The sequence below is a fragment of the Vigna umbellata genome, chromosome 10 (assembly GCF_029865625.1).
Source record: "Vigna umbellata cultivar VRB3 chromosome 10, Vumbellata_1.0, whole genome shotgun sequence".
Lineage (NCBI taxonomy): Eukaryota > Viridiplantae > Streptophyta > Magnoliopsida > Fabales > Fabaceae > Vigna > Vigna umbellata.
The window spans coordinates 4,440,939-4,454,076 of NC_142174.1; the positions used below are offsets into that span (position 1 = coordinate 4,440,939).

The window sequence follows — 13,138 nt, forward strand, 5'->3', positions numbered from 1 at the left end:
GAGTTATATTGCACATTTCGAATGTTACCGTTTGCAAGATTCCAATTGGTACGTAAGGAATCAATGAAGAAAGTATGCTAGATTCATACAGTGGTACTAATATGAATTAACTAATAGCACTACATGTATCCATTAAATGGATTTATACATTATATTTGTTAGGGTTATAAAATATTTCACTTTTGTCGATAATGAAAATGTATTATAGTTTTTCTATAATTTATTGAAAAAATATGATTTTATTATAAATTAAATTTCTTGTAATTAATTTGATTTAGATGGTGAGCGTTGTATCTGATTTGGCAAAGTCAAATCTGGACAAATTGATTAATGCAACAGTAGAACAATCACGTTATATTTGTTGCTTCACATGCATTACTGATGACTTTGAAAAGGAAAGGGAAAATTTGATAGCAAAAAAGAAAACATGGGAAGAGTCTGCTAGAGTGGCAACTAGAAGAGGTGATAATATACGAGAAGACGTCACACTTTGGCAAAAGCAAACTAAAGAACTTATTGAAGAAAACACCAAAAAGAAAGTGACATGTTTCTTTGGATGGTGTCCTAACTACAAATGGCAATATAGTAGGGGGAAGGAATTGGAAAGTAAGACAAAGGAGATTAGAAGACTTGTTGGATGCAACTTTGAAAATGTTGGAATCACTCGTGATGTTCTTGACATTGAATATCACTCTTCTCAAAACTACATTTCATTGGAAAGTAGAAAGTTGAAATTTGAAGAACTTTTTAATGCCTTGAAAGATGACAACAACTATATGATTGGATTGCAAGGGATGGGGGGCACAGGAAAAACAACATTAGCAATAGAGGTGGGTAAGGAGCTTAAGAAGTCAAAATGTTTTAATCAAGTAATTGATACTACAATATCTAATACCCCTGATATGAAAAAGATTCAAAATGATATTGCAGGACCATTAGGACTGTCATTGAATTGTACCGAATCAGAGAGGCCTAAAAAGTTGAAGGATAGATTAACCAATGGTGAAAAAATTCTTCTGATTCTAGATGATGTGTGGGGAGATATCAATTTTGAAGAAATAGGTATTCCATTTAAGGACAACCATAACAATTGTAGAATTCTTGTAACAACCCGCAATATGAAGATATGCCAACAAATGGACTGTGACAAGACAATTGAACTTCATATCTTACCTGAGAAAGAGGGATGGATATTGTTCCAAAAGTATGCTGGTTTAAGTGATAATTCCTCTAAAAGTATTCTTGATAGAGGTCGCAAAATTTCGAAAGAGTGTAAAGGATTGCCAATTGCAATTGCTTTTATTGCTCGTAGTTTAAAGGGTCCACGACCTCTGGAAGAATGGGATGTAGCCTTAAAATCCTTACAAAAGTCCATGCACGTACATGATAATGAAGATGAAAGTCGGAAAAAAGTTTATACATGTCTAAAGTATAGTTATGACAATATGAAGGATGAAACAGCCAAGAAATTGTTCCTTTTATGTTCTTTGTTTCGAGAAGATGAAGAAATATCTGAAGAACTTTTAGTCAGACTTGCTAAAGGAGCAACTCTCGTTGAGAAAATTGATGACGATGACAGTTACGACGAATGTCGTAAGAAAGTTATTGTAGCAAAATATAAACTCATAGATTCATGTTTACTTTTGAATTGTAAATCTGGAAGAGTAAAAATGCATGACTTGGTTCGTGAAATGGCTTTGTGGATAGCTAACGAGGAGATTGTGGCAGTGAATACATCTAAGAAGAATGAAATGACAAAGGTTGAAAAGGGGAAGGATATTAAATATTTATTATGTGAAGGAAAAATCAAAAATTTATTTTCCTCCAAGTTTGATGGATCTAAACTTGTTATTCTTATTGTCTACATGAAGACATATCATGTACTGGAGGTCCCAAATTCATTCTTTGAAAACATACCAGGGCTTCAAGTTTTGATTTTATCAAATACTCACCTCTTTCTACTAACCCTTATACCTACAAGTTTATCATTGCCTCAGTCAATTCAAAGGTTGACCAATATGAAATCTTTATACCTCAAAGAATTCAAATTAGGTGACATCTCGATTATTGGAAACCTACAGGCCCTTGAGACTCTCGAGTTGGTTAAATGTTGGATGGATGAATTGCCTAGGGAGATTGGAAAACTGGTGAATCTTAAATTATTGAAGTTGCATTATTGTCATTTTAAAATGAGCAATGTATTTGAAGTGATTAGAAGTTGTTCTTCATTGGAAGAGTTGCATTTATTAACCTATAAAATTTTTAAACATTGCCAACAGCTTCCTAACTATCAAAGGTTTTGTATAGCGGAAGATAGCTCCTGGAAATTGTTTTACCCTGAATGGTTTTTAAGGAATTCCCTGCATGTGGATAACGCTATGAAAATTTTTTCTCAGGAGACATTGAAGAATCTAGTTCAAAGAGCAGAAATTCTTAGATTAAGTGGACCTCTAGGAGTATGGAAAAATCTCATACCTGATATTATTTTTCCTGAAGATGAATCTACGAGTAATCTAATGGAGATTGCATTGGCAGATAATTCACAACTAACATGCCTAATTGACAATAATGACTCTCTTGTGCAAAGTGCCTTATCCAGGTTGGTTATGCTTAGACTTAAAGGAATGAAAAATTTGAAAGAAATATGCAATGGACCCCTTCCCTCTGAACTTCTAAAAGATTTAGAAACAATAGATCTATATAATTGCATACATTTGCAAGGCGCATTGTTTAAGAGCAAGATCTCCCTCTGCAATCTTAAATGCTTGTCTATCTCGAAATGTCCAATGTTGACATCTCTTTTTGAGTTGTCGACGACACAAAGCCTATTGTCGTTGGAGACATTGCGGATAGGTCATTGTGAACAATTGAAAAGTATAATAAGAGATGAAAACAAATGGAAATATTCTGGAGAAGAAATAGTTGATGCTCATCATAATAACAAGAGTACTATTTCAATATTTCCAAATTTAACCACTCTTCATGTCTCCGAGTGTCACCTGTTACAATTTGTACTTCCGGTGACTCAAAAAATTCCAAAACTTGAAGATACTAGAATAGGCGACTGTGATGGGCTAAAATACTTATTTGGCCGATACCAACATGAGCATGAAGAGGAAGATTTACATCAAGAATTAAAAGACGTCATAATAAAAGATGTTTATCTATGGAACTTGCCTAATTTTGTGGACATTTTTCAAAAATGTGATGAGTCCTTGTGTTCATTGGTGAAGAAGTCAACTTCCAAAGATGAGAGCAAAGGACAAATAGAATCAAAGTCCATAATATATAAGGTTTTACATTGGACCCATAAATATAAAAACAAAGGGAGAACTACCAAAATTCCTTTCGATTCCAAGGATCAATTGCAAGACTCTTCTCTCTCAATGGTAAGCTTCTAACTCCTCTTTATCTTACATGTTTTGTGTTTTTTATGCTTATATTTTATCTGAACATAAAGGTTTAACATTTTTATATAATTATGACTAATCATATAACAATCTCATCTCATCTCAATTAGGTTAACATTATGTTAATATTTTATTTGTGTTTAAAATTGAAAACACTCTTTTAGAAATAAATTTCTTAAACATGATATTATTAAACTTTTGATACGCAACAATAGATAGCTAATGGCTGAAATTTGAAAAATTGAATATTTTATTTATAAAACATTCTGTGGAGGAATTAAACATTTAGTTATTTAATTAACGCAGGTAAGTTATTCGTAATACATTGTTACATGTGTCAAACACAATTTTTATTATGCATGTAAACAGTTAACATGTAATAAAACTAAATTCTTTATTCTTTCAGAATAAAATTATTTAACAATGACGTCAGTTGTTTGAAAATGAGATAAATTTAAAGCACGATATTGTATAATTACGTAGTATTTTACCAAAAATATAAAATATTCATTCGTAAAATGCCATATGTGTTTTCTCTTTTCTCTTGTCTGAAGCATCATTAAAAAACTAATAAGATAATAATTCAATTTTTGAAGATGCATATATATACGATCGAAAAGGATGAGGCCATTATATTTTTTTCGGATGTTTATTAGTAATTAAGTTGACTTCTGAATGTTGTTATTGGAGGAATGTGTTAAGAGAAAAGATAGATTTATTGTATAGTTTGGGTGGGAGCATGAGGCATTTTCTGACTATGGTGAACACTTGCACTTGCAGGTAAATGAGCCCAATGCAAATGATGTGATTGCACAAAATATGAGTGTGGAACTGAAAAATTTGAATGATACATCCAAGATTCTTTTCACTCTACAAAACGTTACTGTGTTACGTATTGAGAGTTGTGAAAAAGTTGAAGTACTATTTTGTGCTTCTATGCTGGAATGCTTACCATATTTAGGGGCACTTAACATCTATAGATGCAATGAATTAAAACAGATAATTGATGAGGATGCAAAGAATCAGAGAAAGCCATTTTTCCCAAGGCTGAAAGCACTTATCATAAGAGAATGCAACAAATTGAAATGCATCTTTCCCGTTTCAACTTCCAAAATGGTACCCATGTTAGAAGCTCTGTTAATCATGGAAGCAAGTATGCTAGAGGAAGTATTCGAGGGAAACAGTGATGAAAAGGTTGAGATTCCAAATCTGAAAACTGCAGGCTTTGTTGAACTTCCAAGCCTTCGCCAGAAGATTGAATTTCTTACCGTAAAACATTGTTTGGTGAGGAATTGTCCAAAACCGTACATCTCTTCATTCCCTCAAGATCTCAAACATTTTTCATATTCTATGACAGGTACTATATGCGATTTTTTTACACATTACGCATTGGTTTTTCATTAGTTTTACTAAAGATATATATCACAAGCTTGGAATAATAAAAAATCATTATTATAATTATTTAAAAAAATATGTAAAAGGTCTAAAATGCTGTTAGTATAGTCATTAACTACAAACGATCTAAATATTGTAGAAATATAACTAATTAATGCAAGAATTTAAACTATTTTTTATTTAAAAGATAATATATATATATATATATATATATATATATATATATATATATGTTTAGAATTTAACTTTAAAATTATGATTCTTAAGCGCACACATTTTATTTTATTCTTGTTAGTACTTTTTGAATAGGGTGTTACTATCTTTTCTGTAGAATATTTCAAAAATCGGGATCTCCATGAGCAAATAAGTGGAGCTCTTGATAATCTTAAACCCGAAGAGATTGGCAATGAGAATCCAAGGAGAGAAGACTCTGGAATTGGGACTGAAGTTGAAGCAGCATCATGCAGAGGGAGTGAGTTAACTTCATCACAGAACAATGCAAATAAATCTACTCTTGCCAAGATTGATGAAGACAACAAACAACGTGAGGATGTAGTGAAAGAAAGCAAAGAAAGAGTAGAGGAAGAACAACAAATTGTTGTTGGAAAAGCTTCATCAATGCCAATATCACCAACAGATTTTCCTCTACATAAAACACATTCACCAGTAAGTTTCTTGTTTTAGTTCAATGAGCAATTAACATACAAAATCGTACCTGATAAACCAACATGACACACTAAGAATTCTCGCATAAATTTTTATTCCAATAGTGTAAATACCATTACGCTACGCACATAATGGGTAAATCATAATAGGAAACTAAAGCAGTATTTTTAACAACTTCAAAACAAAAACTCGTAACATCTCATTTTTATGGCTAATAAAATAAAACATTTTCATAACTAATAGTATAATAGTATATTACTATTGTTATCCTATAAAGTATAATTGTATTAACATAACATATATACATCTCAAACTACTATGTAATGTTCTATCACAAAACTATACATTACAAAAATTACTATTTTCTATCTAATCGGAGAGTTGGATTCTCGTTATCTAAAGGTGTTTCTAGAAGTGCATTTTCATTTTCTTATCGTTAAGATGATTATTATTGAAAAAAAGGATAAATTAATTTAGAAAAGAAACATCATACCTCAATAATCATATCATATAATCATATCATAACATACCTCAATACATTTCAAATAGATGTAAAACTATATACCACACATCAAAACACTCTTCTAGACTTAATTATTTAGATATCATGCATTGAGGTTAGATTCAATGGAAATTGTGCACGTGTGGTGGCCCTTATTTCATTGTAAGGGCACTGTCAATGGATTACACCATATCACATATATAAGGTTCCTATCATAAGAACACTGAAATTGTTTTTTATACTATAACATTCTACTAATTTGACCCATCTTTACTTAACCTAGTGAAACATAAAGGTCCACATTATTTGGGCATATTCTCTACATAGGAAGGGAACCCAATAACCCAACAAATATAACACACAATGTCACACATATGTTTCCCACTTTCAACCAATCTCACCACATATAATTTAATACAATCTAAACATTTACAATGCATAATTTATTTTCCATTTCATTTGCATAATAAGTATATCAAAATGATGAAAAACATTATTGTAACCATAAGCCTCTAATCCAAGATATCAATGGTCAAACTAAATATTCATATGTCTAGGACCACCTGTCAAAATTTTAGTTTGATTCAACGATTAACGAAGTATGAATCCAAAATTTCCTAAGATGACTCAAAGCTAGAAAACCCAACTCACGCAACCAGAGGTTGTCTCTGTTGGGTCTATCGAGAATGAGGTTAACCGGAGAGACACAATACCAACAAACACCAATGAGATATGAGCCCAACTATATAAATGATTGACATTACTCTCTACCCAAAACCTTAAGGTAATGGGTTAATGAGTCTTTCATCTTTATATAGTGTTTTACTTTCTCATTTTTATCCAATATCCAATGTGAGACTTAGACTCATACTCAGATTCCCAACAGTTTTGCCCAGTAAGAAACCCTTCCCTGCCCCTTTGTCAAACTCAAATTTAGAACTTTCCTAACAATGTATAACCTCGTACATTGAGTTTGCATAATAAAGACAATAAAAATCCTACAATTTGGGATAGTACATCCATACCAAAGTTTATATCATGTTGTAAAATGTTCAATTATATTTTATTGCAAAAGAATGACCAAGTTTATGCTCTATAAATAGACCTTGCATTCCTAAAAATCCACCAAATCAAGCTTTCTTTTCTCCTCTCTAGAGGAAACTTTATTCCTCAAGTTATCTTCTTAGTTTTTCTTTCTTTCTTTTCTTATCCTCTTTATATCCTGAGTTTATTTTTTTACTCTCTTGTAAAGTTTCATGCTAGTTCTGAAATTCTAAGAAATTTTCTGGAAAATTTCTGTTATATCATAGAAGACTTGCATAATACACTGTGGATAAGTCCTTAAGGACAGTGAAACTATACGCCTCAGAAAATACTGTTCGTGATTTTGTCAATTTTTATACAACATATCATACTTTAAACCAATAAACTACGTTCCAATTATAGATTTAAAACACCATTCTTAGCCAAAAGATCAATTCCATAATATATTATCACAAGCATACCACAACACTAGGTTTAACATATTCATTATACCACATATCACAAAACTAGATTTTTAGTAGCTTCAACATACCACAAACTTATCTAACAATTCAATCAACACAGACCAAAAGAAAATCTAATTCTAGGCTCAAAATCACAACAAAAGAGAATGAATTTCACATATGAAATAACTAAAATTAACTTCCATAACTTGAGAACAGAAACACCCCTTCTCACATTGTTACTCTCTCTAAAGTTATATTCTACACAAGATCACCTACAAAACTTATCAAAACCCCGATTAAAATTTTAAACATAACATCATGATAAGAGCAACAAAGATTCACCAAGAACAATCTCCAATCACATGCATCACCCTCGGAGCACATGTACCACAAGGGCTAAAATAATTAAAAGAGGAAAACAAAAATGAAAACTTCACTAGAACAATAAAGAGTAAACACCATGGTTGTATATGTTTATAGGCATCGGTTCTACAACCGAGGCATATGCGGGCGAGGTAAAAAGGTTAAGTTTTATGCTTCGGTTACAGACTCATATAAAACGAAATAGGAATATGCCTCGGTTCTTAGATAACCGAGATAATAGCGTTCATGTTTTTTTTCAGATTTAGACGCGGTTCACGGTTCATTCATCGTGCCAAACAAACTCAAGATTTCCCAATGCTCAAGAATCTAAAACAAACAAGAAAACGATAACAGAAATCAAACAAGACACAGTATTACAACAATCAATATCAAAAATCTGTATAGAGAAGCAGCAAATGAGCTCATACATATAAACAACCAATGTCAAAATTACAACCCACAAAACCAAAGTGATAATAGCAATGAGAAGCAGAAACTCAGAAGCAGAAACTCAGAAGCACCGATGAAGATGGACTTAAGCTGAAGCGTTTTAGATCAAATTTCTTCCTCTTCGCACATGGGTTTCTTTGTTCTTCCCCCAATAGAAGCATCTCCGACCACCACCATCTCCCCCACGAAGCTTGCCAGCATCCACCATCACTGCCTTCCTCTGCTCCCCTTCCGCCGTCCCCACGAAGCTTGTCAGGATATCCTCCGTCGTTCCCACCCTCCTCGCCACCGTCACTAACTTCATCTGCTCCCCCTCCGTCGTCCCCTCGGGTGGTTCTCCACTCGTCACAGATCAGCCCTCCGCCCCTCCATGTGCCCAGATCTGACCTCCGCCCCTCCATGCGCCCAGATCTGCCCTCCGTCACCTTCCTCCGTCACCGCTGCGTCCTCGTCGCCGTTTCGTCCTCGCCACCGTGTTTTAATATGTTTTGGTTCAACAAAAACCGAGTCATAATATATAAGTTAAAAACGTTATTTTTTTACTAGTGCTTACTTTGTTATATACTCCTTGATTAATAGTTATGTAGAGTTCATTGCTATGATCGATTCTGTGATCTCTAATAAAGATTGAGATTAGAATTAAAGAGAAATAATAGAGAAAAAACTTAAAGAAAAGGTTTAGAGAAACGACAATTTTATATAAAATGAAATTCAACTATTAAAAATATTTATATAACTTAAACCTTTTATAATTAAAATATTATACTATTCTCTTGTAAAAATCACCACCACTCTAGGTTTTCACACAACTGATTTACATTTGAGTGATATCTTGCATTTGAAAAATAAACAGATCAAATATAACGAGAGTTTATAGATAACGTGAATGATACTATTTCTGCTCACTCACATAATAATAAACAAAAGTCATTAATACCAGTGCTATTTTTCAATTAAGGTGTAATATACACGTCGCGTATATTGTTTATATTAACAACGAAAAACAAATGAGCAAAATAATGACATAAAATAATAGTTATGTCACTCACTTAAACAAAAAATAGAAATATAAGAACTTTGAGTATAAATTAAATTAAAATATTTAATAAAAATTAATAAAATATACTCAAATAGTTATTGAGATTTTAATACTTTATTTACTCTTCATATTCCTCTAACATCATATACTATTAATGAATTATTACTAAATTGAATTTATAAACACTAATAACCTACAAGATTAAGGTTTCAATAAATCTATATGCAGGAAAATGATGAAGAAGAAACGGCCATACCTTCTTCAAATCTTAACACGGAGCCTCCTATATCTAAAGATGTTAATGATGGAGATTTTCAGGGAACATCTAACTCAGTGTTTACCAATTCTCAAAATACTAATTCTACAGGTTCTGACTCTCTTTTTTCTACTTATTTTCTTTACTCAACATGTCTTGGGTACTCACCAAGCTGTGATAAAAAGTTTTAAAACTACCACATCGTAGTAAAACAATAACCTAACACATGTTTTCAGTTTTGGATTATAATTTTCAAATTGAAATTGAGTTTTAAAATAAATACGTTGGATCCACTTTTAAAATTACACAAATGTTATTTAAATACTACTTAGAACAATCATTTAGTGTTTGGATTTAGTATGCATATTGATATGATATTTAAATTATCATTTACAACTCTTACTATTATTATTCTATATAATTTTTTTTTTACATATGCCATGATCACTGAGGCATATTTATATGATGATTCTTTTGCATTCTAATTTATTTATTTTCTGGAAACAGATTATTTAAGAAATTCATAATGCGATAAAGTAAAACTATTCTCTAGCATAGATGTTTTGTTTCATTTATGGTAACAGAGAGAAAAAAATACAAAGTGAAGAGGAAAAAAATTAACGGAAGAAAATAAGCAATTGAAGCTAGCTTGTATTAATTATCAAAATATCATTTATAAACAAATACTCTTACACTTTTAAAAATATTATTTATAATTAAAAGCACACACTTTTAATCTTGTGAATTACGTTGTGAGAGGTGTTTAATATTTATTATATGATCAGAAGCGACAGATCAACCTATAAAGAATATATTAACAGAGATCGCAGATGATCTCCACGAAGACTCTAAACCCACAGAGATTAGGAGTCAGAATGAAATGACAAAAGCAAAAGAAGACTTTTCAATTGATGCTAAAGCTGAGGTATTATCAGGAACTGACTTCCCTTCATCGCAGGTCAACACAAATCAATCTATTTCCGTTAACATATCTAACTGCAAATCACATTCAATCAAATACTCAATTTAATAACTCGTTTATTTTATGCAGGAAACAAAGAAAACTTGTGAAGATGGAACTGCATCACCATATGAGAAGACGATAGCGTTGTCAACTGATTCAGAATCAGTTAGTTCATTGTTTCACTTATCAGTTACTTTTGAATGTAGTGAAATATTATATATATAACTTCCCATGCTAAAAACTAGTGTTGCTTGTTTTCTACTCATAAAATATAAAGAGATTGAAGCTGATGTTATGACGGATTGATTGAATCTATGTAGGAACATGGAGAAGCTCAAATATCTGTACCGTTTTCAGTTGTGAATATAGAACTTGAAGATGTTGGTGTTGAAGACATTCAAAAAGCTTCTCCAGGTTACAAGAAGATATCTTGTATTTTGTTTTATCCGCATATTAATTGTTCTACGAGAGATGACATGAATTTGATCACTTGAATGTGTTTTTATTGTTTATCTTTTGAATGAGATTTCCTTTTCAGAGAAACTTGCTGAGATCACTCAAGATTCAAGTTCTGGTTATAGTGTAAGAAGGGAGCTTGAGCAACTTGTCTCTAACAAGCATTTGGGGTCAGAGAACTTGGCTCTGTTAAGCAATTTCCTTGTGAAGCATCCTTCTCTTCGTTTAGCAGACGATGCCATGAGTGAGAGATACAAGGGCTTTGCCTACACTTGTCTGGCTGAGCTTTTGAAGTTTCTCCAAAGCCATATTGTGTTTGATATGTCAAGCCACCCTGAATTTGTTGAATTGTTAAAAGATCTGCGTAACTGTGGTTTCAATAAGGATTGGTTGGATGATGTTGAAAGACTCAAGCTACTTTGATTCTGCATTCGGAGGATCTTAAGCATCAACTTCAGGAACATGATCAGGCTCAAAGTTTCCAAGTCAGAACTACTTTGAGCACAAACTTGGCTATCTCATATTATTCTTCCGTTTCTTATTAATTTATGTTGGTTGCGTTGAAACTTTGTTCTTAGCTTATACTTTCCCGAACCTATCATCTTTTCTCAAATAAAACCATCATCATTTGTTTGTTTTATTTTTCTTAATACATTTGGTCTTCGGATACATGTTATGCAGTATAAATTTCTTCTATTTGTTTTATTATGATTTTGTTGTTTATTTTAGCTTTTAGGACATGGAAAATGCATATCATTACCATTGATAAAATTCAAGATTATCTTATTTGAGTTCTTTATCAAATTGATTTCAAACTTAAATCAGTCTTATTAGTCAAATTTTTGAGTTGGGGCCATCCAATATGTATTTGAGAAGGAAAAGGGAAACAAACTTTCTACATGGATACATCAATATGGGAATTGTCCTCTCACGCAGGAAGCAATAAGAGAAGTTGGATTTTTTTAAAATAATTTCTTACTGAACAAGATGCTGCTAATGCCTCTAAAAGAAACATCAAAAGATTATGTGTTACGTGTTCATTTACTCTTGCTTTCCAACCATGGACTTAAAGTTGCATAAAAAAAGTGTAAGACAAACACCAATAATATGATCACACACTCTTCTCGGTCGATTCTACAACTCCAAAACACACTTCCTCCTGCATTCATATATATATATATATATATATATATATATATATATATATATATCTCGTTGAGTCCGAGTCGAAAATTACTTATAAATATTAAACACAAATTCAATGAAATTATCTACTATTATTCATCAAATTTGTATTTATAAATTTTGAGATAAACTTATAATTATTACCGGCCTAATTATAACTCAACGACTATTAAACATGCTTTATCTTTAATTATTCCGTGCTATTGGTAATGTTGGTTTGTATTGACTGTTAGGTCATTCTTAAGACCAATCGGTCATCCTATATTGACCAACCAGCGAGTTTATATAGTACATACAGGTATTTAAAATTAAGTGAAATTTTGATAGTGAAAAAAAAAAAAAATTAGCATCAATGTTAATAATATGACAATTAAAAGTATAATGAGATATTTCTTCATTGTTAGGAATTCAAATTTTATTTTATATTAATAAATAAAAAGAAAAAGTTTTGTGTGGTAGTATTTGAATCAAGATGCGTTATATCATATTAATTACTATGATGACACTTCAAAGTTCAAATTTGAATTCAGATCCATTAGATTTTGGTCAATGGGTTTGTGAAAGACCTAGAATAAACTTTATTAGAAGATTAGATTCCAAAGAAAAATGTGGGCCAACAATAGAAAAATTATACTGAAGAAAGTATTCAAAAGTTGTAAAGAAAAGAAAGAGATGCTTTTCTTAGTTGGGAGCAATGCGTGTTGAAATAGATTAGTGTGAGATTCTAGAGTGTTCAAAGGTTTAATCTAAAAAACAAAGAGATTGAAGTTAAGTGTTGAATTGTTAAGGACTTTTTATGTTAGGGAAACTAATCGAAATATAATATCTCACTCTGGATAGAGAACGGATACGGAAACATACTATGCCTATGAGAATTTTAATAGTCATGCTCATTTTAGTATAAATCTTCCTCAACTAGAAAATTAATCTAATAACTAATAAGTGGTATTTAGTTTTGTTTC

General features: G+C 31.6%; 1 protein-coding gene across 2 annotated transcripts; it reads left to right on the forward strand.

The window, feature by feature from the left end:
* Positions 1 to 278: 278 nt before the first annotated feature.
* Positions 279 to 11,696, forward strand: LOC148191703 (uncharacterized). 2 transcript variants are annotated; one of them, XM_088100742.1, is made up of 8 exons: positions 279 to 3,389; positions 4,191 to 4,767; positions 5,137 to 5,471; positions 9,544 to 9,682; positions 10,357 to 10,529; positions 10,623 to 10,700; positions 10,856 to 10,949; positions 11,074 to 11,696. In XM_088100742.1, the coding sequence occupies exons 1-8, from the start codon at positions 279 to 281 to the stop codon at positions 11,412 to 11,414; spliced, it is 4,848 nt and encodes a 1,615-aa protein (XP_087956868.1). In that variant the 3' UTR covers positions 11,415 to 11,696. The 2 variants fall into 2 exon arrangements, with proteins under 2 accessions (XP_087956868.1, XP_087956869.1); XM_088100743.1 differs by having other exon boundaries at positions 10,357 to 10,496.
* Positions 11,697 to 13,138: the final 1,442 nt, after the last annotated feature.

Bases quoted from the DNA above. Each gene is read 5' to 3' on its own strand.
- LOC148191703 (XM_088100742.1), top strand. From the start codon at position 279: ATGGTGAGCGTTGTATCTGATTTGGCAAAGTCAAATCTGGACAAATTG. The intron at 9,683-10,356 runs GTTCTGACTCTC...TTATATGATCAG, and splicing joins TCAAAATACTAATTCTACAG to AAGCGACAGATCAACCTATA. The intron at 10,701-10,855 runs GTTAGTTCATTG...GAATCTATGTAG, and splicing joins TGTCAACTGATTCAGAATCA to GAACATGGAGAAGCTCAAAT.